The following is a 25,684-nucleotide window of genomic DNA, read 5'->3' as shown; positions in this document are numbered from 1 at the left end:
CAAATTGTCCCCTCAACCAGGAGTTTGACCAGAAGGCAGCTGGCCAACCGCCCATGTCCCCTCCCCCTGGCCAGGCTGGCCAGACCCCACCCATGCATGAATTCATGCACCGGGCCTCTAATACACACACACACACACACACACACACACACACACACACTGAGTGGCCAGATTTTTACACGTTCAGAGATCATCATAATCTGGCCACTCAGGGTGGTTCATAATATTTCACTACCCTCTTGCCTGTGTCCATGGGCTATACATATCCTATATAATAAAACCCTAATATGCAAAGCGACCGAATGGTGGAACAACTGGTCACTATGACACGCACTGACCACCAGGGGGCAGACACTCAACACAGGAGCTGCCCCCTAGTGGTCAGTGCACTCCCACAGGGGGAGCGCCGCTCAGCCAGAAGCTGGACTCATGGCTGGCTAGTGCATTGTTGGTGGTGGGAGCCTCTCCCACCTCCACAGCAGGGCTAAGGACCCCTCGGGGGATGTCCATGGGGAGCAGGCCTAAGCTGGCAGGTGAACATCCCCCAAGGGGTCCTGGACTGCAAGAAGGTGCAGGCAGGCTGAGGGACCCCCCCCCCACCCCGTCCCCCATGCAGGAATGTTGTGCACAGGGCCTCTAGGAAGTATGTAAGTTCTTTGTTTTATCTCTTGTTGTTCCTTCAACCCCACATCAAGGTATGTCAGTCTGTTCCATGCCTCCCTGCTTCAAGTCTTATTTTGTTGGTCAATTCATTTTGATCATTAGATTCCACTAATAAGAGAATTCATGTGATATTTGTCTTTCTCATATTGGCTTATTTCACTTAGTATAATATTTTCCAGATCCATCCATGCTGTCCCAAAGGGTAAGAGAACCCTCTTTTTTTTTTTTACAGCCGCATAGTATTCCATGTGTATATAATGTCCTACAGCTTTTTTATCCATTCATCTACTGATGGGCAATTGGGCTGCTATGAACATAGGGGTGCATATATGTTTTCTGATTGGTGTTTTGGATTTTGGGGATATATTCCCAGAAGTGATCATTACATCAAATGGAATTACCATTTTTAATTATTTGAGGAAATTCCATATTGTTTTCCATAGTGGCTGCACCAATATGCATTCCTACCTGCAGTGAACTAGTATTCCCTTTTCCACATCATTGCAAGCACTTGATTTTTTCTTTATAGCCATTCTGATAGGTGTGAGGTGATATGTCATTGTTGTTTAATCTGCATTTCTCTGATGATTGGTGATTTTGAGCATTTTTTTCATATGTCTCTTGGCCATCTGTATGTCCTCTTTGGAGAAATATCTATTCAGGTCTTCTGCCCATTTTTTAATTGGATTGCTTGTCTTCCTTTTGTTGAGTTGTATGAGTACTTTATATATTTTGGATATTTCATTTCTGATTTTATTTACCAGGGTCCTCTCTCTTTATTTCTTGATGAGTCTGGTTAAAGGTTCATCAACCTTGTTTAACTTTTCAAGTAAGTATTTTTTGAAATACTTAGACAAAAAAATCAACATTGATTTCTGCTCTGATCTTCATTATTTCCTTCCTTCTACTTACTCTGGGATTTTCCGATTGTTCTTGCTCTCATTCCTTTAGGTATAAGGTTAGATTGCTTACTTGAGATTTTTCCTGCTTCTTGAGGAAGGCTGGTAATGCTGTGAGCTTTCCTCTTAGGACTGCTTTTGCTGTGCCCCATAGATTTTGTGTTGTTGTATGTTCATTTCCAAGTAATTTTTTATTTCTTCTTTCACCTAATTGGTAACTCACTCATTGTTTAATAACATGTTATTTGGCCTCCATGTGTTTGAATGTTTTTGAGTTGTTTTATAGTGGTTGATTTCTAGTTTCATGCCATTGTGATCTGAGAAGGTGCTTGATATGATTTCAATCTTCTTGAAATTGTAGAGACTTGTCTTCTGTCTTAGCATGTGCTCTATCTTTGATCCTGTTCCATGTGCACTTGAGAAGAATGTATATTCTGCTGCTTCGGGATGAAATATTCTGTAAATATCAATTAAATCCATCAGATCTAGTGTGTCCTTTAAGGTCTCTGTTTCCTTGTTGATTTTTTTGTCTGAAAGATCTATCCATTGATGACAGTGGGGTGTTAAAGTCCCCTACTTTGACTGTATTGTTGTGGATCTCACCCTTAAAGCTCACCAAGAATTTTTTAAATATATATTTAGGTGCTCCTATATTAGATGCATATATGTTTATAAGGGTTATTTCCTCTTGTTGGATCCCTTTACATTATGTAGGGACCTTCTTTGTTTCTTGTTATGACCTTTGTTTTGACAAGGTCCGGGAAGGATGAGACCCTCTCTGGGGAGAACGGAGGGACACTGACTCCTCCCAAGGGCCACCCAGTGCTCCTCTCCTCCCCCACAGAGCACCAGACAAAGGGGAGAGAATTTTTGCAGCCAGACATGAGGGTGGAAGGGGTTCCTCACTCTCCTCTGCTCCACTCAGGGATGTGCAAACCTAGAGCCAGGTGTCCCTCAGCACACACTCACACACAAGACGTGTCCCTGTGAGCAGAATCCCAAAGCATAGAATGTGGTTAGACTCTTGCTTTCTGGACTGCACCAGGGAGTGTCATCCATTATAGACTGAGGTGCAAAGCCAGACGTGTGGTGGATTAGGTGTCCTAGACCCCACTGTGGTCACCCAGACACTTGAGTCAGAGACCACACATCCGTAGAGCTGGAGTGGCCCAGGCAGGGACTATCTAGGGCGATAAGCTTATCTGAGGGACATCCTGCTAGAGCATGGCTTCCCATCTGTAAACTGTGGAGGTCTCCATTGGTGGTTCAGCATGGGATTCAGGCACAGGCCTCCTCACTGGTCACGCCGAGGGAGGCAGAGGCAAAGGCCAAGGATCCCTCTGCTTGCTGGGATTCTGAGAGGCAGGACTCTGCTCTGACGAGCACGGTGACTGGATGAGACTCACACCACCCAGAGCGTTAGCTCAGAAAAGCCACCAGGGCATTCCTCTCGGGACATGCCACCCTCGCTCACAAACTCGGGCCCGGGAACACTAGGAAAGCAACATGCACTGGCTTGTCTCCCAAACAAGAATATTATTTATTTACTCATCAAAACTAGAAGGAAAAGTAAGTAAAAAAGAATTGGAGGAAGAGTAAGGAGCCTTTGGATAAACAATAACCTTCTTTACTATGTGACCCTGTGTTACCGGGTGACTGTGGATTTCCTGATTACATTGTTGGTTTGTTGGTTATTGGAGCTTCTTCCGTTTTCATTGGATCATTTATCTCCGTGTCAGTCGGTGGTGGTGTTTTTTATTTGAGGTTTAATAAATCTCCAATCGGTGCCCTGAGAAGCACAAAAGCCACTGAAATGGCGAACAAAACAACACGTAACATCAAAAGGTACACGATCTGAAAGGAGGCGGGCACCTCCTCATCTGACCTTGGGGGCGACCCGCTGTCAATGCTCCCCCCGTACCCTTCCTCCTCACAGAACGGAGGCGCCCAGCCGTTCACGCAGTGGCAGTTTCTGTTGTTGTTGCAAAAGCCTCTGTCATTGCAATTCTCAGGCACACAGTCCACCTTCAGGATGGAAGTCTCCACACACGTTCTGTTCCAGCATATCCGGTCCTTGCCACAGGAGGTGCCGTCATGGATGACACCCAAGTCAGGAATCCCCGTGGATACCATGGCCAGATGGTAGCCTAGGCCCCAGCACAACAGATTTTCACTCTGAAGATGAGTAGCAACGACACTCGTGTGATCTGGCAGGTCAGGGAGGGTTGGGACGTTGATACACTGCACCCTGCCACATAATGAGTTCTGCTTGGTGCACTGTTTGTAATTACCAACGGAAATAACACCGCAGTTCCCATATTGATCCCCTATTAAGTTCACTGCTTCGTAGCACTGAGTAGGAGCCTCCCTGGCATCTGTTCCAAAAATGTGCTGGCACTGCATATACGTGGACCAGCACCCCTTCCTGAAACAACGGGCGTCATACTTGCACGGGGTGCCATCGTGCTTATACGTGTCATCTGGGCAGAAACTCGAGGTCCCATTGCAGTACTCTGCAAGGTCACATTCGTTTTCTTCCTCCCGACACACGTACCCAGAGGGACGAAAGTGACATTTGTGGCAGCAGAGGCCGGTGCTACACGCGGCGCCCTGTTTGAATTTACAGTCTGGTTTGCAACAATGGTCTTCCTCACAGTCCTCTTTGGAACCACAGTCACATTCCTCATCGTCTTCCACAATTTTGTTTCCGCATTTCTTCACCACATACCCTAGCCCTGGGATATCAGTCAGACACGTTGCTCTTTGACGGACGTAGTTTATATAATCGTTGTAGCTGCAATTACTAAACCCCGAGCGTCCAGTGCCCATGATGCAACTGTGCTTCCCCCTACATTGGCAGTACTGCGTATCATGCTCCATCCCGACACTGTGGCCGATCTCATGAGCGGTCCAAGTGGCAGGTAAAAGGAGATTCTTATCTGGAATAGCACATGCAGATGCGACAAATCCCATACCACACACTTTCCCCCAGTGCGATGCATTGCGATCAGAAAAGTTTCCTTTAATGTATATATGTGCCCAATCGGCTGGGATCAAAGCATTTAGAACACGTCTTCTGTATCCTATAAATTGGCTTATAGCTGAAGTTATTTTATCATATGAAAGTGTTACTTTGTTTCCAGCCGTCCAAACATCAATACCTTTTAGATGTATTCTCAGACTGAGCTCTTGAAAGTAGGTATCTATCACCCCAATCAGAAGCATGGCATCATCTATTACTTGACTAAGATTGGAATTCAAATACAAGTATCTCTCGTGATCAAAGACCATGGCCAACTCCAAGTACCTCTGGTGTTTAAAGCTGTCAGCAAAGTCACTACGCCGAGCCATGACGTCCGGCTGGGCCATCTGCTCTTCCGTTTCATCACCACTGAAGCCAGAGATCCGATCCTGAAATTCCCCCTCGTCCTTCAGGAGATACAGGGCATGTTCAAAACGGGAGGAGGCCCTGAGGGGCTCCATTTGGTAATATTTGGCATCGATTTTCAATATGCCCCGGAGGCCCCCCGCGCAGGTACTGACAGTGGCTTCAGAACCCTCAGCTCCTTCCACCACGCCCGCATAGCTGCAGTCCCTGGGGATGTAGGGGTGATCCTCCACGAGTGCGCCCTGTTCTGTGTAGGAGAAAACCTGCAGGTGCCGGGGCAGCAGAAACCGCTTGGGCCACAGGTGGAGGACATGCTTCTGGCCTTGGACCTGCAGGAGGTAGGACATGCGTTTGGTCACCCCCTGCTCCCCTCCCCGGAAGCTGAGCTTTCTGGGGATGGTGATTTCATAGGAGTCAGACCCCCACTCCGGGTGAAAACGGAAGTCCTCGCCGAGGGAGTCAACCAGGAGCAACGCCTGGACCAGCACTGGGAGCCACTGGCCTTGGGACACCAAGGCCCTCACTGACCTCATGGCACAGCTGTCCCCCAGTGAGTCCGCCCCTGCACTTCCCGGCTCCGCCGCTAGAGGCGCAGGGGCTGCGGGAGCGCCAGCCTAGGTGCAGGATGGGTCAGGGCGCAGGGCCTGTCCAAGGCACCCAGTAGGTTTTCTGGGCGGTGCCGGTGCCGTTGGGCGGGCGCGCGTGGAAGAAACGCGACCAAGGTGCGCGAGAAGCAGAGAAAGAGGAACTCTTGGCCCGAGGGACGCGGAAGGTCAGAGAGCAGCTTGGGAAAGGAGCAGGACTAGAGAAATAGTGGGAAGGAAGGAGAACCTGTTAAGGTGACTGCCTCCGGTGCCATTTGGTCTGTTTCTACAGGCCCTGGGACACCCTGATGTTCTCCACCGGCTGGCAGCGGCTGTTTATGGGCCTCTGTGCTCACACCGCCGCACCCTGCTCCCAGGTTCCCACTGGGTGGGCTGGGCAAGGGGCAGGAGCCTGGAGCCTGCAGGGGCAGCAGCAGAGCCTGAGGATGTCAGTGTAGAAGCTACATCCCCACCCCACCTCCACCCCACCCCTACCGCCACCTCACCCCACCCCCACCCTACCCCACCCCACCCCCACCCCATCCTCCCCGGGGCGGCCCCTGGCTCCAGGCAACAGGACGTTTCCCAGAAGGCCTCACACTGCCAGCTGGTTCTTCCTCTTGGGTGTCCTTGGGGTGCCGGGGGTCAGTGTGATTTGTTGGTGTGTTTGGCACTGGTGGGAGAATCTCGGGAGACAAAAGTAGCCGAGAAAGAGCTAACCCCCGGCACTTTCAGGGAGAGGCAGGTAACTGTTTATGTTTGCAGTGTAAGTGATGGGAGAGAAAGGAGACCCCCAAGGTCTGTAGAAGACCCTGCTCAGACAATGGGGGACTTGTCCATGGGAAGGATAAATCCCAAGGTCATAAGTCTGTGGAGGGATTCTGTCACCAGAAGAACATTCCTGGTTTGTTCCTAGGGAATTCATTCTGGCTGCATCATGGGGAAGGGAGAAAGGACCAGGCAGGCCTGAGTCAGGAGGACTAGTTAGGAAACTCTTGTAACCATGCAGACAAGCCATGTGCTCCGTGGCCAGATGGGAAGGGCTGGGAAGTGCTGAGGAGAGATGCCAGGTACCAGAAGGCTGTGAGGTGGATGGCCCCGTCTCTGTGGGCACGCGGGGTGTGACCAGGGTCTTGGAGGTAGCCTCTTCCCCTTCTCCACAGTGACCCGGATGTCCCAGAGGACTCCCCTGTGTGATCTGTCACTGTCACGGCCTCGTCCCCCTGCCCTCTGCAAAAATGTCTCTGCTCATAGAGGATGCAGTCATCTTTGCAAGTTTGTGCTTCAGTCTAGAGTTTGTGGGAGTGGGGTGGGGGAGGGTGTTGAATTACTTGCTCAGGCAGCAGCATTTCACAGGTTTCGCTGGATTCTGTTTTACTTATTGGAGGTATCATTATGGTCACAACTGTGGTTAATGGACAGAGAAGCACTGTGTCTCAGATCAAAGGAAAACATACCAGTGGAAGATTGACTAGCGGGTGCCTTAGTCAGAAGAGGACCCGCCAGTACAGTGCACTGATTTATTGAGAACTCCCTCTCCCTTTAAGGCGGTGGTTCTCAACCTTCCTAATGCCTGGATCCTTTAATACAATTCCTCATGTTGTGGTGACCCCCAACCATAAAACTATTTTCGTTGCTACTTCATAACTGCAATTTTGCTACTGTTATGAATCGTAATGTAAATATCTGTGTTTTCCGATTGTCTTAGGCGACGCCTGTGAAAGGGGTCAAGACCCACAGGTTGAGAACCGCTGTCAGGGGTTGCCTAAGACCATCGGAAAACACAGAAATTTTCATTACGATTCATAACAGTAGCAAAATTGCAGTTATGAAGTAGCAACGAAAATAGTTTTATGGTTGGGGGTCACCACAACATGAGGAACTGTATTAAAGGGTCACGGCATTAGGAAGGTTGAGAACCACTGCTTTAAGGACAATGGCCTAGGTGGGGGCAAAAGATGGGGAGGTGGGGAGCTGCCCTCATTTTACTTTGTTCTTTCCAAACACATTCCTTCAAACTTGTCAAGGGCCCTGGGCTTCTTCCAGGACCCTGCACATGCCAAGTTTGAAAACAGAGTCCTTTTTGAGTTGCTCATATGTCTCTTGGCCATCTGTATGTCCTCTTTGGAGAAATATCTATTCAGGTCTTCTGCCCATTTTTTAATTGGATTGCTTGTCTTCCTTTTGTTGAGTTGTATGAGTACTTTATATATTTTGGCTATTTCATTTCTGATTTTATTTACCAGGGTCCTCTCTCTTTATTTCTTGATGAGTCTGGTTAAAGGTTCATCAACCTTGTTCAACTTTTCAAGTAAGTATTTTTTTTTTTTTTTGTCTCTATGTCATTTATTTCTGCTCTGATCTTCATTATTTCCTTCCTTCTACTTACTCTGGGATTTTCCGATTGTTCTTGCTCTCATTCCTTTAGGTATAAGGTTAGATTGTTTACTTGAGATTTTTCCTGCTTCTTGAGGAAGGCTGGTAATGCTGTGAGCTTTCCTCTTAGGACTGCTTTTGCTGTGCCCCATAGATTTTGTGTTGTTGTGTGTTCATTTTCATTTGTTTCCAGGTAATTTTTTATTTCTTCCTTCATCTCATTGGTAACTCATTCATTGTTTAATAACATGTTATTTGGCCTCCATGTGTTTGAATGTTTTTGAATAGTTTTATAGTGTTTGATTTCTAGTTTCATGCCATTGTGATCTGAGGTGTTTGATATGATTTCAATCTTCTTGAAATTGAAATTGTAGAGACTTGTCTTGTGTCTTTTTTTTTTTTTTTGGTGCTAAATAACTTATTTTAATAGCTTTGTCTTTAACACAGTGTAAAACAAGATTCCTGGCATTTCAACTACCGTCAAATCCAAACTTCAAAACTAAGTCAATGATTAGTATATATGTTAATTTTGAAAAGTACAAGAGTATCAAATGCAAGAAAAAACTCATATTTTTAATGCCTTTTGTCACAATATTAAACATAAAGTTCTTAGTATACAAAAGCTATCAAAGGTCCTACCCCACACCCCAAAAAAATTTTTTTAGCGAGTAAAAGTATAGTCCCTGCTGGTGTTTGTATTTGTTAAACATGTTTTCAACTTTTAATTTGAATGTGATTTGAGTACTTGGCCATCCAAAAATGCTGGATACATACAAATTCTTTGCAGGTAGGCAGGTTCATAGTCTGGGTAGAAGAAATGTCAGTCACCGAATTTTAAAATTATAGCTGGACTTTTAAACTATAAAATAAAGCAAGGAAATCTAAAAGAAATCTGATATAATGTCATGAGTTTTCACTCAAGTGGACTACCATATGAGAGTTTAGTTTCTGTTTCTTGGTTAGCTGGTTACTGCCAAAGGCACAAGGACCATTCTCGTAAGAGTTGAGCATTTTTGCATAAGGGTAATTATTTTCAATTTAAAATAAAATTAATAACATATGTACATACATATAAAATACAACATAAACACATACAAACTAGTCAGAGACATTTCAACTAGAAAACTGAAAAGTTCCCATTAGAAAAAAAGACATAAAGGGAAAAATTTTTAAATTAAAATAATACTTTTTGTTGAATCATGAAGATGATACTACCATCAGTGTATTCAAACCAACTAAGATCAGACAGAATATGTGAAATGCTGAGAATAATTTCTCCTACAGTTAAAAACAAATGAGTTTTAAGGAGAGAGAAAAAACAAATTAGCTTCTCAAATGAAACTTACAAAGCAAAACATAGGATTATAAATTTATTAAAAATTAGAGGCCTGGTGCATGAAATTCGTGCAGAGGTAGGGTCCCTAGGCCTGGCTGATGATCAGGGTTGATTGGGGCCTTCTGGCTGCCAGCCGGGGCCTTCCTTCGTTCCACGCAGCTCCCTGGTGGTCAGTGCATGTCATAGCAAGTGATCGAACTCCTGAGGGGACACTTTGCATATTAGCCTTTTATATATATAGATTATACCCCTGATTTTCTTTTGAGAAGAAAGAAACGGTATAAACAAGGGCATGAAATAGACTTCGAGGCTAATGCTAATACTCTGTTCTCACTGAAAAAAACTACTAGAAAAAAAAGCTAATAAAATTTCAGATATTTCCATTTAATGTGGGCAAAATATACAATATTTATATCTGAGATATAAACAAGGAATTTACTTTCGTTGCAACATAAAGTGAATTAGGTAAAGTTTACTCTTCCCAGTGTTCAAAATTAAACAAATTGTTTTCCATATCTAGAAATTATAATGGTAGTGTGAAATAGAAGTTTAATTTTGCTAAACTAAAGCTCAAATAGATTTAAAAATTTCTAAAGAAAACAAAAAAGATTTAACTTTTGTAACTTTGCAATGATAATAGGTTCGCTTTCTCTAGCACTGAAAAAAAAAAATCTAGCCTGCTTTACCAATATAAATCTAGAAAACAACCACCATATTTTTATATAACTTAGAAGAACAATTTCACATGATACACTCATAACACTGGAGAATTACAATCCAGAAAGGGATCGTCTCCCTGAAATAGAAAGAAGTTCTCTCTTTTTGTCACCTGCATTCCTTATTTCACATCATTTTCAAGAGAAATACTTATCACAGTCTGCCAGGTAGATAAGACTTTTTTTTGCCTTCTAAAACTCACTGAGTAAATTTACTCAGTCTTCTTAGTGCCCTTCCTTTTAACTTTATCTGAAGTAACAGCTGTAGACTTTGTGGCCGATGTGCTTATTTGACTTCCCTTTTCACATGGCAAGAACTGCTGCCTGCAGCCAAACAATATCTGACTTACTATAACCTCAGAAGGCACAGCAGGGGCCTCGGCAGGCAGCATGACTCTCTTTGTGACCACGAGAAACATAGTACAGAGGGGCACCAGATCATGCCTTGATATTGACAGGTGCTCCGTGTGCCGGAATGTGAAGATAATTGACCCCGACAGGGTTACCTTGGCAGGGTAGGACATCTTCATCCATTCATCAGCTCATGGTTTCCAGCCTCCTTGTATCAATAGCTCAGCCTTTGTGATAACGCTACCACCTGCGCCTCGGGCCCATCCAATAGCGATCATGGCTATCCAGCCATGTCTGTAATGGCTGTTAGCATATGTGACGCCAACTACTATTTTCCAAGTTCTGGTCACTTCCTTCATTCCTGCAGCCACGAGTTGAACAGGTAGGAAAGAATGGCCCTGGGAAACTAGGTCACATGGGCAAAAAACAACAACAACAACAAAAAAAACCTCATACCAATATACCAGATTGAAGAGGCCAGTAATATATTAGTGTTGCTGGCAAGAAACCTCAATGGAGGCTCTGCAAGCAGTCAACAGGATAAAAGTCCTCCACCAACACAGTGGAGCATAGCAGTAGACCAACCTGAAACAGGATTCTTCCATGCCCCCGCCGCTGCTCCACGGTGACCCAAGCAGCCGGGGTGATGAGTTCCCGGCTCACGCAGTGAGAGCTGGGGGCGGGGCTGTCTTGTGTCTTAGCATGTGCTCTATCTTTGATACTGTTCCATGTGCACTTGAGAAGAATATATATTCTGCTGCTTCGGGATGAAATATTCTGTAAATATCAATTAAATCCATCAGATCTAGTGTGTCCTTTAAGGTCTCTGTTTCCTTGTTGATTTTTTTGTCTGAAAGATCTATCCATTGATGACAGTGGGGGGTTAAGGTCCCCTACTTTGACAGTATTGTTGTTGATCTCACCCTTAAAGCCCACCAAGACTTTTTTTTTTTAATATATTTTATTGATTTTTTACAGAGAGGAAGAGAGAGGGATAGAGAGTTAGAAACATTGATGAGAGAGAAACATTGATCAGCTGCCTCTTGCACACCCCCTACTGGGGATGTGCCCGCAACCAAGGTACATGCCCTTGACCGGAATCGAACCTGGGACCCTTGAGTCCGCAGGCCGACGCTCTATCCACTGAGCCAAACCGGTTTCGGCCCACCAAGAGTTTTTAAAAAATATATTTAGGTGCTCCTATATTTGATGCATATCTATACTAATAAAAGAGTAATATGCTAATTAGACTGGGAGACTTTCTGGAGGTCTTCTGGACGTCCTTCCGGACAAAGCCAAGGTCTTGGTGGGCCTGCAATGTGCCACCAAACGGCCCTCAGCCCCTCACCCAGGCTGGCCCAGTCCCCCAGTGGGGACCCCCCCACCCCAATAGGGGTGTGGCCAGCCTGCAAACTGTCCCAAGCCCCTTGCCCAGGCTGGCCCTGCCCCTCCAAGGGGACCCCCACCCTGATCCGGGACCCCCTTTAGGTCAGACCATCCGGCCCCGACCCACGCACCAGGCCTCTATCTATATTAATAAAAAGGTAATATGCTAATTAGACTGGATGTCCTTCCGGACAAAGCCATGGTAGTGCAGCCAAGGCAGAGGCAGATAGGGGTGATCAGTCCAGCAGGGGAAAGCAGTTAGGGCAATCAGGCCAGCAGGGGAGAGCAGTTAGGGGGATCAGGCCAGCAGGGGAGGGCAGTTAGGAGAATCAGGCCAGCAGGCAGGCAAGTGGTTAGGAGCCAGTGGTCCTATATTGTGAGAGGGATGTCCAACTGATGGTTTGTCTCCTAAACCGGCATTCGGACATCCCCCGAGAGTTCCCGGATTAGAAAGTGTGCAAGCCTGGCTGAGAGACACCCCCCTCCTTTGCACAAATTTCATGCACCGGGCCTCTAGTATGTTTATAAGGTTTATATCCTCTTGTTGGATCCCTTTATATTATGTAGGGATCTTCTTTGGTTCTTGTTATGACCTTTGTTTTGACAAGGTCCGGGAAGGATGAGACCCTCCCTGGGGAGAACGGAGGGACACTGACTCCTCCCAAGGGCCACCCAGTGCTCCTCTCCTCCCCCACAGAGCACCAGACAAAGCGAAGAGAATTTTTGCAGCCAGACATGAGGGTGGAAGGAGTTCCTCACTCTCCTCTGCTCCACTCAGGGATGTGCAAACCCAGAGCCAGGTGTCCCTCAGCACACACTCACACAAGACGTGTCCCTGTGAGCAGAATCCCAAAGCATAGAATGTGGTTAGACTCTTGCTTTCTGGACTGCACCAGGGAGCGTCATCCATTATAGACTGAGGTGCAAAGCCAGACGTGTGGTGGATTAGGTGTCCTAGACCACACTGTGGTCACCCAGACACTTGAGTCAGAGACCACACATCCATAGAGCTGAGTGGCCCAGACAGGCACTATCCAGGGCGATAAGCTTATCTGAGGGACATCCTGCTAGAGCATGGCTTCCCATTTGGAAACTGTGGAGGTCGCCATTGGTGGTTCAGCATGGGACTCAGGCACAGGCCTCCTCACTGGTCACGCCGAGGGAGGCAGAGGCAAAGGCCAAGGATCCCTCTGCTTGCTGGGATTCTGAGAGGCAGGACTCTGCTCTGACGAGCACGGTGACTGGATGAGACTCACACCACCCAGATCGTTAGCTCAGAAAAGCCACCAGGGCATTCCTCTCGGGACATGCCACCCTCGCTCACAAACTCGGGCCCGGGAACACTAGGAAAGCAACATGCACTGGCTTGTCTCCCAAACAAGAATATTATTTATTTGCTGATCAAAACTAGTAGGAAAAGTCAGTAAAAAAAGGATAGGAGGAAGAATAAGGAGCCTTTGGATAAACAATAAGCTTCTTTAATACGTGACCCTGTGTCACCCAGTGCCTGTGAGTTTCCAGGTTACTTTTTTTGTTGGTTTTTTGGTTATTGGAGCTTCTTCCGTTTTCATTGGATCATTTATCTCCGTGTCAGTCGGTGGTGGTGTTTTTTGTTTGAGGTTTAATAAATCTCCAATCAATGCCCTAAGAAGCACAAAAGCCACTGAGATGGCGAACAAAACAACACGTAACATCAAAAGGTACACGATCTGAAAGGAAGCGGGCACCTCCTCCTCCAACCTTTGGGGCGACCCGCTGTCAATGCTCCCCCCGTACCCTTCCTCCTCACAGAACGGAGGCGCCCAGCCGTTCACACAGTGGCAGTTTCTGTTGTTGTTGCAGAAGCCTCTGTCATTGCAGTTCTCAGGCACACAGTCCACCTTCAGGATGGAAGTCTCCACACACGTTCTGTTCCAGCATATCCGGTCCTCGCCACAGGAGGTGCCGTCATGGATGACACCCAAGTCAGGAATCCCCGTGGATACCATGGCCAGATGGTAGCCTAGGCCCCAGCACAACAGATTTTCACTCTGAAGATGAGTAGCAACGACACTCGTGTGATCTGGCAGGTCAGGGAGGGTTGGGACGTTGATACACTGCACCCTGCCACATAATGAGTTCTGCTTGGTGCACTGTTTGTATTTACCAACGGAAATAACACCGCAGTTCCCATATTGATCCCCTATTAAGTTCACTGCTTCGTAGCACTGAGTAGGAGCCTCCCTGGCATCTGTTCCAAAAATGTGCTGGCACTGCATATACGTGGACCAGCACCCCTTCCTGAAACAACGGGCGTCATACTTGCACGGGGTGCCATCGTGCTTATACGTGTCATCTGGGCAGAAACTCGAGGTCCCATTGCAGTACTCTGCAAGGTCACATTCGTTTTCTTCCTCCCGACACACGTACCCAGAGGGACGAAAGTGACATTTGTGGCAGCAGAGGCCGGTGCTACACGCGGCGCCCTGTTTGAATTTACAGTCCGGTTTGCAACAATGGTCTTCCTCACAGTCCTCTTTGGAACCACAGTCACATTCCTCATCGTCTTCCACAATTTTGTTTCCGCATTTCTTCACCACATACCCTAGCCCTGGGATATCAGTCAGACACGTTGCACTTTGACGGACGTAGTTTATATAATCGTTGTAGCTGCAATTACTAAACCCCGAGCGTCCAGTGCCCATGATGCAACTGTGCTTCCCCCTACATTGGCAGTACTGCGTATCACGCTCCATCCCCACACCATAGCCGATCTCATGAGCGGTCCAAGTGGCAGGTAAAAGGAGAGTCTTATCTATAACAACACACCCAGATCCGACAAATCCCTTACCACACACTTTCCCCCAGTGCCATGAATTGCGATCGGAAAAGTTTCCTTGAACGTAGGTATGTTCCCAATCTGCTGGGGTCACAGCATTGAGGACATGTCTCCTGTATGCTATAAACTGCGTTACAGCTGAAGCTATTTTATCATGTGAATGTCTTACTTTGCTTCTAGCTGTCCATACTTCAACACGTTTTAGATGTATTCTCAGACTGAGCTCTTCATAGTAAGTATCTATCACCCCAGACATAAGAATGGCATCTTCTATTACTTGACTAAGATTGGAATTCATATACAAATATCTCTCGTGATCAAAGATCATGGCCAACTCCAAGTACCTCTGGTGTTTAAAGCTGTCAGCAAAGTCACTACGCCGAGCCATGACGTCCGGCTGGGCCATCTGCTCTTCCGTTTCATCACCACTGAAGCCAGAGATCCGATCCTGAAATTCCCCCTCGTCCTTCAGGAGATACAGGGCATGTTCAAAACGGGAGGAGGCCCTGAGGGGCTCCATTTGGTAATATTTGGCATCGATTTTCAATATGCCCCGGAGGCCCCCCGCGCAGGTACTGACAGTGGCTTCAGAACCCTCAGCTCCTTCCACCACGCCCGCATAGCTGCAGTCCCTGGGGACGTAGGGGTGATCCTCCACGAGTGCGCCCTGTTCTGTGTAGGAGAAAACCTGCAGGTGCCGGGGCAGCAGAAACCGCTTGGGCCACAGGTGGAGGACATGCTTCTGGCCTTCTACCTGCAGGAGGTAGGACATGCGTCTGGTCACCCCCTGCTCCCCTCCCCGGAAGCTGAGCTTTCTGGGGATGGTGATTTCATAGGAGTCAGACCCCCACTCCGGGTGAAAACGGAAGTCCTCGCCGAGGGAGTCAACCAGGAGCAACGCCTGGACCAGCACTGGGAGCCACTGGCCTTGGGACACCAAGGCCCTCACTGACCTCATGGCACAGCTGTCCCCCAGTGAGTCCGCCCCTGCACTTCCCGGCTCCGCCGCTAGAGGCGCAGGGGCTGCGGGAGCGCCAGCCTAGGTGCAGGATGGGTCAGGGCGCAGGGCCTGTCCAAGGCACCCAGTTGGTTTTCTGGGGGGTGTTGGTGCCGTTGGGTGGGCGGGCGGGCGTGCGCGCGCGCACAAGAAACGCGACCAAGGTGCGCGAGAAGCAGAGAAAGAGGAACTCTTGGCCCGAGGGACGCGGAAGGTCAGAGGGCAGCTTGGGAAAGGAGCAGGACTAGAGAAATCGTGGGAAGGAAGGAGAACCTGTTAAGGTGACTGCCTCCGGTGCCATTTGGTCTGTTTCTACAGGCCCTGGGACACCCTGATGTTCTCCACCGGCTGGCAGCGGCTGTTTATGGGCCTCTGTGCTCACACCGCCGCACCCTGCTCCCAGGTTCCCACTGGGTGGGCTGGGCAAGGGGCAGGAGCCGGGAGCCTGCAGGGGCAGCAGCAGAGCCTGAGGATGTCAGTGTAGAAGCTACATCCCCATCCCACCCCCACCCCACCCCTACCGCCACCCCACCCGACCCCCCCACCCCACCCCACCCCACTGGGGCGGCCCCTGGCTTCAGGCAAGAGAACCGGCTGTGACTTTTGGCAGTTTGATTAAGAAGGCCTTGGTGGGGCAGGGCTGGGTGGAGGGGAGAAAATTGTGTGTGTGTGTGTGTGTGTGTGTGTGTGTGTGTGTGTGTTTTGGTGTGTGTGTGAGGGTGGAGGGGGCGTGGGGGGTTACATCTATAATTTTTAAAGAAATAAAGGTTTTTCCATGTAAGTCTCTTTAATTTATCTTAGAGTTTTTAAGTTTCTTGTATATGTACATCCATTTCTCTCTCCAGATTTGGGAGATTTTTGTCTACTGTTTCTTCAATTGGTCTCTTTTCTAAGACTCCCATAATGCATATGTCGTTTCATTTGATGAAACCTGGTAAGTCCTGTAGGCTCTTTTCATTGCTTTCTAATTCTTCGTCTATTTCATTAACTCTGAAAGTCCTTTCTGAGTGTGACTCACTGTCTGTTCAGCCTGGTCAAGCTTGTTGCTTAGTCCCGCCAGGGAGTTTTTCTGTGTAGGTGCCGTGTTCTTCCTTGATAGAATATCTGTTTGCGTCTTCGTCGTAGTTTTTATTATTGTTGGTATTCTCATTTTTCATGCCACATTTTCTTGAAAAAAATTTCTTTTAGCTATCTGTCCTGTCTTTTAATTCATTGAATATTCTTATGACAGTAATTTTGAATTCTTTCTTTTCTATTTATATATCTTCATTTCTTTGGGCATGTTGTGGTTGGCTGTTTGTCCTGGTTTTTTGTTGTTGTTTTGTTGTTGTTGTTGTTTTTTGTCTTTGGTGTAGTGTTTGAGATTTTTGGTTTCTAAGAATAAGCCAAGCCTCTCAGACAGCTGTCTGGTTTCATAAAGAGTGGACTTTCGCTACACGCCAGGTTAGAGTTTCTGCATATTTCTCAAGTGTTTTTTCTCTCTCTCTCCACCTCTCTCTCCCCCTCTCTCTCTCTCTCTCTCCTCTCTCTCTCTCTCTCTCTCTAGGTGTTTGCCAGTTTTTACTCAAGTCCTCCCTCTAGTGTCTTTGTGTAACATTGCAGCCTCCCTGGTGTAGCAAATCACTATCCTGGGGCTCCACCTATTGTCTGACTGTGGTGCTGAACGCCGCCAAACAAACCCCCTCAACAACCCAGTTTTTCTCACCTGACGCCAAGAGATGACTTCTGTACCCCAGAGCTAGAATGCATCTGATTTCCTTCACCATTTAGTTTGATTCAACTAATCACTAATGGGAAAGAGTCTGTATTTTAAAAAGTTTATCTTGTCCTCTTTATTTTTATTTTATTTAAAAAAATATTTTTATTGATTTCAGAGAGGAAGGGAGAGGGAAAGATAGAAACATCAATGATGAGAGAGAATCATTGATTGGCTGCCTCCTGCACATCCCCGATTGGGGATTGAGCCTGCAACCTGAGCATGTGCCCTTGACCAGAATCAAACACGGGACCATTCAGTTTGCAGGCTGACACTCAATCCATTGAGCCAAATCGGCTAGGGCCTCTTTATTTTTATTCTTATTTAAAATATATATTTTTATTGATTTCAGAGAAGAAGGGAGAGGGAAAGATAAGAAACATCAATGATGAGAGAGAATAATTGATTGGCTGCCTCCTGCACTCCCCTTACTGGGTACTGAGCCCACAAGCCAGGCATGTGCCTTGATTTGGAATTGAACTGTGACCTCTTGGTTCATAGGTCGATGCTCAACCACTGAGCCACACTGGCCAGGCAACTATATGTTATTTTCGTAATATTAGGTGTTTAGACATTTGTCAGCTATTGCATTTTATTAATGTACTAGAGGCCCAGTGCACGAAATTCATGCACTTGGGGTGGGGAGGGGTCCCTCAGCTCGGCCTGCACCCTCTTGCAGTCTGGGAGCCTGGGGGAGTGGGGGAGAAGCAGGCCTAAGCTGGCTGTTGGACATCCTTAGCGCTGCCGAGAAGGTGGGGAGAGGCTCCAGCCACCACCACTGAGCTCACCAGCCGTGAGCCTGGCTTCTGGAGCACACTGACCACCAGGGGCAGCTCCTGCATTGAGCGTCTGCCCCCTGGTGGTCAGTGCGCATCATTGCAACCAGTCATTCCACTGTTCTGTCAATTTGCATATTAGCCTTTTTTTTATATAGGATAACCTACAATAGTAAAATGCACAAGTCTTAAGGGAATTTTACAGACATATACATTTATGGAATCGCCACCTTCGGACTTCAGAAAGATTTTCTTGCCCTCTTTTCAGTCAAGAAGCCTCTCCCACAAATAGCACCCACTCTTCAGATCTCTACTTACCATTGGTTTGTTTTTCCTCAACCCAGATAATGGAATCACACAGGGTGTCTTCTTCGGTGTCGGGCTTCCTTTGCTCAATATTATGCCAACGACAATTCCTCACATCGTTGCTTTGTTTTCTTCCCATTTCTGTGTAGCTCTCCACTGAAGGAACCGTAACTCATCCATCCTGCTGCTTTTGATTCTCTTCAGCTTGGGTGCTCAGAGCCAAAGTAGTGAAGAAGCACACTAGTAAGTAGATCAGGAAAAGACGTTAAATCAGATTATCCATACATCATTCCTTTTACTTTGCGTTCCTCACCTTGACACATCAAAGGAAGGCTGTCAGTAGAAGTTTCTTTTTAAAAAATCTTTATTGTTGAAAGTATTACATATGTCACCTTTTACCCCCCATTGGCTCCCCTCCAGCCTGCCCTCGCCCCCCCCGCCTTCACCACCCTATTGTCTGTGTCCATGGGTCATGCATATATGCATTCAAGGTCTTTGGTTGTCTCCCACCCACCCACTCACCCTCCCAGCCTTCCCGCTGAGATTCCACACTCTATTCCATGCCTCCATGTCTCTGGATCCACTCCGTTCATCAGTTTATTTTGTTCATTTGATTCCACATATGAGTGAGATCATGTGATACTTGTCTTTCTCTGACTTATTTCACTTAGCATGATACTCTCCAGGTCCCTCCATGCTGTCTCAAAAGGTAGAAGTTTCTTAGAAATGTCACAGATGGAGGGAGAATGTTTTAGATAATACGTTTGCACTGTCAGATCCACTCTCTTCCTTTCTCCCCCATGCTCTGCCCCTCAGGAAGCTTACCTGTATCAATGGGTCAAATTCAACAGGTTCCTTCATTTTCAGATTTCCTCTTGGATTCAGCAAATAGGAAGTCCAGGGTGGAGGTGGGGTGGGGAATGAGGTCAGGGTATTATTCCCTGGCTTCCTTGCTGGGGGTGGGGGTGGGGCGATGGCTCACTGTGTTCCCCGATAGAAGTCACGGCTCTTCCTGAGGTATCTTCCAGGTTCAGTGACCTCTCCCAGCTTTCCTCCCTTTGGACCGAAGTGGTCATCGCTCTGCTGATGCTAGCCAGGACTTTCTGCACTGCCCGCTAAGGCTCCCCTCCCGCTCACACACACACTTCATAACCAGTCCTGTTGTACATGAGCCCTTCTGGTGTTACCCTAATTTGAGTTTGCCCACACTTTTCAGTTGGGTCTTGACTGGTGCAAATGTTTTAAATGTGTCTTGCTGCCCGGCCGGTGTGGCTCAGTGGTTGAGCATCGACCTATGAACCAGGAGGTCATGGTTCAATTCCCGGTCAGGGCACATGCCCAGGTTGTGGGCTGGATCCCCAGTGTGGGGAGTGCAGGAGGCAGCCGACCAATAATTCTCTCTCATCATTGGTGTTTCTCTCTCTCTCTTCTTCTCCCTTCCTCCTCTCTGAAATCAATAAAAATATATTTAAAAAAATTAATGTGTCTTGCTAAGCTCCAAGTCAAAAGAAGGAAAAGTTGAATACTTGCTCTCTATCCCATCCTTCCGTCCCCCACGCACACACACCACATACACCCTCGCTCTCTTCAGGGCCTTAGCAAGGATTGATTCCTATTACATTTTTAAAATACTGTCCTGCAGGGGAGGTGAAGACCGGCCACGCTCACAGCTGCCGGCAGGGGAGCACTCACAGAGGCAGAGGCAGCGACAGGCTCGCAGTCCCTTCCCCCTTTGCCCATTGTCCAGGGGACGGTTGGAACTCAGTGCCTCTCCTTGGGCTGGGAGGCTTGTTAGCTGCATGACTGCATGACCAGGGCCTGGCATCCAAATCTATCGTCCCAGCTATGTGACTTGACAGCCTTGGCCTCCAGCCTGCTCTCCTTCCTCGGATCTCAGGGCTGGGAGGGCCCTGGATTCTCCCCGCCCCATCCCATCGAGGGTTGGGAGTTTAGGCTCGAAGCGGAAGCGGGAGGAGGAAGGTGGGGAGCGGGCCAGGTCCCCCGGAGCAGGTTTCCATGGAGCAAGTCTGAGTTCCCGAAGTCTGTAGAGGAACCCCAGCCCTGAGAGGCCAGGACTCGGGCGAGGCGTTCCTTCGCTCTCAAAAGCATTTCCTTCCCACACCATTACAAAACCCAACATGAAGCTCTCCACATGTATTATGTATGTTTATATAAAACTGGAACCCTCTCAGGATAACCATCATGTGCTGCCAGTTGTGTTAAAACGTTATTTCGGCAAATACGCTATGGAAATTGATAGGCGGCTAATGCCACAGTTATCACCAATGTCCAATATCTGTGGTCAAGCATTCACTTGATTGACTCTGCAAGTACATGAATAAACTTGGTAACATATTTATATGCAAAATACTATTTTATCACTGTATAAGTTTTCTATAAAACCTGAGGAATAATATTGCACACTGACGGTTTGGGTCCCAGTTCCATCAGCATTGCTCAGTATATCCTAATTCTCAGCTCTGCCTTCGGCAAACACCTCCGTTTCCACTGGAAGGCGCCATGTCCTGAGAAATTGTCGGTCACCAGCTGGTGCAAGGGAAAGTAACTCAGTCTTGCGATGCTTCCTGATGCTTCCTCCGGGACAGAAGCGCCTTCCTCAAAGGCATTGACTTAGGATCTGCCTGGAGAGAGAAGAAAGGAAGCCCAGTGCCCGCCCTGTGGGCTCAGCATGGCAAGCAAAGGATTTCTCTCTAAGAGGAAGGAGGGCACGAGGTAGTCACCGCGGGACCAGGACGCAGGAACGGGAAATGAAAACCGCCACGCCACTGAGTCTGACATGTAACTGGTTTTATTTTGTGATAAAAATGCGTTCATATAAATTTTATCGTAACTACTTTTAGAATGAAACTTTGAAAAGTACAAACAAAGTGTGCATTTTCCTTACTATGCCTAGTTAGGAATATGCAGTCATCTTATTGGTTATGGGCCTTCTCATACAAACATATAATATCACTCTTAAGAGAAATGTACACAGGGAAGGAGCGTAGTACCAGACAGTTAGGGATGGAGCCTCGGGGCATAGAACCGTCCAATCAAAGGGTCATCATGCAGTCAATGTATCGGTCAAGGCCAAATTCCTCAAGCCACCTGCTGACAGCACACTCCTCCTTTGGTTCCTTTCTGTGCAAGAATTGTGAGCTAGCAAATTTAATAGTCAGATGACATAATGGACTTGAGCATCATAGCTGATGGCATACACTAAAGACTTTAAGAGTCTCTTGCCCTCAAACCCCTACCTCTCTCACCATCATGTAAGTCAGCAAATGATGCTTCACACAAAACAGAAGAAGTAAACAAATAAAAAAATCTATCCCGAGGATGACAGAAGAATCAAAGGAAGAATTTATAAAAATAAACCAAAAGTGGGGGGTTGACCTATACATGGTATAAAAAGCTCTGTCCCCTTAACAGTTTGTCTGCCATTCAGAACCAAATGAGAAAGTGAGTCTCCGTCTCACTGTCTCTTCTATTAGATATGATACAACTCAAGGGCCCTCAGAATCTCGGAGACTGACCCGTGCCTGAAGGCAGTTCCTTCCTCATCACTGAGGCCTGTGGTCTGTGACGGCAGCTTTCTCGTTCCTTCCCCGAAACCCAATGGGCTCCAGGGAGAAACAAGCGAGTGAGGCCGACAGTACTCGGAGAGGGAGGTTATAAAAGATTCAAGCTGCTGGGTCAGAGGTGACACTCTCAGGAAGTGGGGCAGGTGTGGGGGTCCATGGTGAGTCAGACAGGTGATCCCCCACCTGTGAATTAACAAACGGGGCCACGGACACAGAGTCAGCAGTTAGAGTGACAGAATGTTACACACGAGGAAAGGGGCTGGTGGAGCTGCCACCTGAGAGAATAAAATGCAGAATGAATCGACAACCTGCTTATCTGAGAGCAGAACGAATTCTTTTTCTCGGCTCGTGAACTTGGGCAGGACTGAAAAGCATCATTTGTAGACTGCCCTGCGAACAGACACACCGGGCTTCTCTGTACGGGGCCACCGGCAGATAAAGCAAGGAAGCGGGAGGCCCTGGTGAACACTGTCAGCCACGGCAGGAATGAAGACTTTTAGTCACACCAAAACGGAGCAGGCAACTCCCCTATTAATGTCTACCCCTTGCTCCGGGAGAACTGATCTCCCCGGTGTCATGACAGCACAGCACCAGGTAGATGTGACAGTGTGGCCACAGGACCAATTATTTGCCGACTCAGGGAGAAGAGGGGGGGTGGAAGGGACTATTCTTTATCTTCCTACTTCTGGTGTTACCTAAAACACTCCTGCCCCTGACCCAGGGTCAAGGAAGCTGCCAAGACCACAAATACAAAGAGCAGACTTAGGTGAGATGCATTTCTACACCGAACACGAGGGTGTGAGGACAGCGAGTCTGTAACTGTTCATTGTCATCTAGACAGTGACTCTAGGAAAGAAAAATGTCCCTGATAAGCTTGTTAGTGACCTAAAAGGAGATGTCATGACTGCTTCAAAGGAAAGGCCATGGCAGCAAAAAGCAGCAAGGGCTGCCTCATCGTTCCTCCCTTTGCAAAGCACTGGCCTTGACCCTAGGAAGCCAGGCCAAGGCTCCTCGTCCTGCCCTTGAAAATCCCTGTGTTCGCTGAGAAAACTACTGGGGGCACCAGTAACAGCCCATCCCCTGCGGAAGGAAGACCGGTGAGTGGGCCTGTGATCAGAGAGAGAAAAGGGAAGACGGCTGCCATGGGCTGCCCGGAGCCGAGGCCAGTTCCATTCTAGAAGGCGAGGGAACATCGTCTGAGACATTTTCTTCTGTGAGGACCGATGGAAGGAAAGGCTCAATATACAGACAGCTTCGTCTGCTGGGTGAGTGAGGGGAGCTCTTGAGGGTTCTGGTGGGGTGGGTGGAGGGGAGACACAGGGTTCCCAGGGGAGTCAGTGCGCTGCTGGCCAGCAGGGAAAGGCAGTGGGAACAATTCTTGCATCCGTGAGTTTATCTCTTGGTCATTCCAACATTCCAAGTCTTTGTGGTTTTTTAAAGGGTCATAGGACCCTCACTGCCAAGGGTAAAACTGCACACTGACTAGGCCCACGAACAGAAGGACGGACTCTCACCCTCCCTCCCGTAAGGTTTCCATGAAGCCCTGCGTGCAGGCCAGGGAACTCGGGGAGCGTCCTGAAGGATCCCCGTCCCAAAATGGGGTTGAAAGAAAAATATTTTGCTCCTCTTCCAGGAATGCTGTCAGGCAGGAGGATGCCGAATGTCCGTTTCCAAGGAAACAGGAAGGTTTATGCTGAGAACCATAACCAAAGCAACCCCGGGAGACTCCCAGGGAGAGTGGAAAATGGGAGGGAAAAGGCAGTGAAAATTATGTTCCAGAGCAGGAATGGTTAAAGGCACAGAGGCCTGGCCGGTACCTTGCTGGTGTGGCTGGGACCACAGACAGGTGCAAAACTCAAAGCACCAAACGAAGTCAGGAGAATTGCCAAGGCTGAGAGGATGAGACAGGTCAGTCCAGCTAGAATTCCAGGGACAATTCCCCGTGGAATCTTCTCATGGACAGGGCGGGAGCCCCCAGGGCGTACAACGCAGTCCCAGCTGCAAGAATGTCTGAGCTACAACAGGCATCCGTCCATTCTGCAAGTAAGAGAGTAAACATGGTCCCAAGTCTTGTATTCATCTTGCATTTCCACACACTTGGCTTGACGGGCAAGAGATGAGGAGGCGTGTCGCTCCCTCCCAGAGCCCTGCAGACATGCGCTGACGCTGACACTGACGCCAATGGAACTGCTTCCCTTGCAGTAGCTGAAAGGTAAGAGCGTCTCCTCTCTTCTGCCTCCAGAAACTGGTTCCAGAGATTTCTTCATTTCTCTCCCGGATGACCTTCATTTGTCCTCAGCAGCATTTACAATAGGCAGTTCTGTCCCTGCACGGGAGGCAGGCTCTTTCACGCGTAAACCTGCATGTTGCTGCGTGCTGGCTCAGACATGTGTGTCCCCGGTCCCCGCGGACCTCCTCCGGCACCCCCAGGAGTGGGGCTGGTGGTCACATCTGACCAGTCAGAAGCAGAGTGGGGCGACGAACTGGACCACTGGTCAGGAGACTCTGGGGATGGGGTCAGGTAGGGATGCTCCCCCTGCAGGTGACCACTGTGGCTGGGCGTTCGCTCGGCGGCATTGGAGGAAGCGTAACTATGCTGTGAAGGGGGGGTGGGGTACTTACCCACGGAGGCTGGGAAAGGGTGGTAGGTAGGGAGGATGGTCTGAACGACCTGCCCGTCCTGCTGGGGCATCACGGCAGCGGGGAACGCCATGCTGGGCAAACGAGCCATTTCTGGAATCTGGTACATGGTGGGCATGGGGCCTGCAGCAGCCGGAGGGCAGCTGGACTGAGGCTGGGGCGCCCCGGCGGGTTGGGCAATCCCACCTTTGATCAGCTGGAAAGTCACGATGGGGGGCAAGGGCTCCCGGGGGGCGGTCATATGCTTCCCTTCCGGCGGCCTGCTCTGAGGAGCTATGCCAGGAGGGGTGCCCTCAGCTGGTGCCAGTACCATACCAAACATCTCATTGTACTGGCTCTCATTCATCTCCATGCGGTTCATCCAGTCTGCCGGGACAGGGACCGGATGCAGCCTACCCACGCTCCCCGCACTGCCACTGCCTGGGGGCACCATGTGGTGGTGGGACAGCAGCTGGCTCACCGAGGGAAGCACAGTGCCGGGCCCGTGGGCCAAAGGCTGGATCTCACGGAGGTTAGAGAAGGACAGTGCATGCTGCGCGTGGACGGGGGCGGGGGCCGCGGCCGTGGCCAGCATGGAGTTGGGCGAGGCCTGTAAGAGGCCAGGGGAGGTGATCATTGGGGAGGAGGTGGTGTCGGAAACGTAGGTGTGAGGGGACTCGAGGGAATCGACGGGGGACAGAGTCACGGAGCTCTCCGACAGCTGGGCCTTGTCACTCAGCGACTTCTTCCTCCTGCCACCCTTGGCCTCCTTGGCCTCCTTGGCCAGGTTAGGGAGGCTGGTGGGCACGGCACTCTTGGCGTTGGGCCGCCTGGGCTTCTTGCCCATCGGAGTGTGTTTGAGGCTGAGGAAGGAGCGGTTGGGCCCGCAGATGACGGGGGAGAGGGCGGAGGTCAGCACGGAGCCCGGAGGGCTCGGCGCCACGTTGTACTCGTCCAGCAGGCGCACGATGTCGTGGTGCATGCGCTCCCGAGCCACGTCCCGGGGCAGGCGGTCCATGTGGTCTGTGATGTCCCGGTTGGCAAAATGGTCTAAGAGGATCTTGGCGGCCTCATAGCTCCCCTCCCGGGCAGCAAGGAACAGAGGCGTCTCCTCCTGCAGGGAAGGCCC

At 48.7% G+C, this 25,684-nt stretch overlaps 3 protein-coding genes and 1 pseudogene across 3 annotated transcripts in view; all 4 read right to left on the bottom strand.

Annotated features, from left to right (window-relative positions):
- Positions 1–3,078: 3,078 nt before the first annotated feature.
- On the bottom strand, positions 3,079–5,615 carry LOC103304930 (disintegrin and metalloproteinase domain-containing protein 30-like). Its single transcript, XM_008161696.3, has one exon. It carries the CDS (start codon positions 5,481–5,483, stop codon positions 3,318–3,320), a length of 2,166 nt encoding a protein of 721 aa, XP_008159918.2. The 5' UTR covers positions 5,484–5,615; the 3' UTR covers positions 3,079–3,317.
- A 4,559-nt stretch (positions 5,616–10,174) lies between these two features.
- On the bottom strand, positions 10,175–12,127 carry LOC103304929 (trimeric intracellular cation channel type B-like; annotated as a pseudogene).
- Positions 12,128–13,075: 948 nt separating this feature from the next.
- Positions 13,076–15,610, bottom strand: LOC129147924 (disintegrin and metalloproteinase domain-containing protein 30-like). Its single transcript, XM_054711869.1, has one exon. The coding sequence runs from the start codon at positions 15,473–15,475 to the stop codon at positions 13,196–13,198; it is 2,280 nt and encodes a 759-aa protein (XP_054567844.1). The 5' UTR covers positions 15,476–15,610; the 3' UTR covers positions 13,076–13,195.
- A 5,535-nt stretch (positions 15,611–21,145) lies between these two features.
- The window catches only part of NOTCH2 (notch receptor 2), a 127,798-nt gene continuing 123,259 nt past the window's right edge, over positions 21,146–25,684 (bottom strand). The window contains exon 34 of the mRNA XM_028154207.2: positions 21,146–25,669. Within this exon, the coding sequence (XP_028010008.2) occupies positions 24,284–25,669 (1,386 nt within the window). The 3' untranslated portion in view covers positions 21,146–24,283. The remainder of the gene's footprint in view (positions 25,670–25,684) is intronic.

Source organism: Eptesicus fuscus, chromosome 22, assembly GCF_027574615.1.
Source record: "Eptesicus fuscus isolate TK198812 chromosome 22, DD_ASM_mEF_20220401, whole genome shotgun sequence".
NCBI lineage: Eukaryota > Metazoa > Chordata > Mammalia > Chiroptera > Vespertilionidae > Eptesicus > Eptesicus fuscus.
The sequence above is the reverse complement of the archived record's forward strand: the minus strand, read 5'-3'. Positions and strand labels throughout refer to the sequence as shown.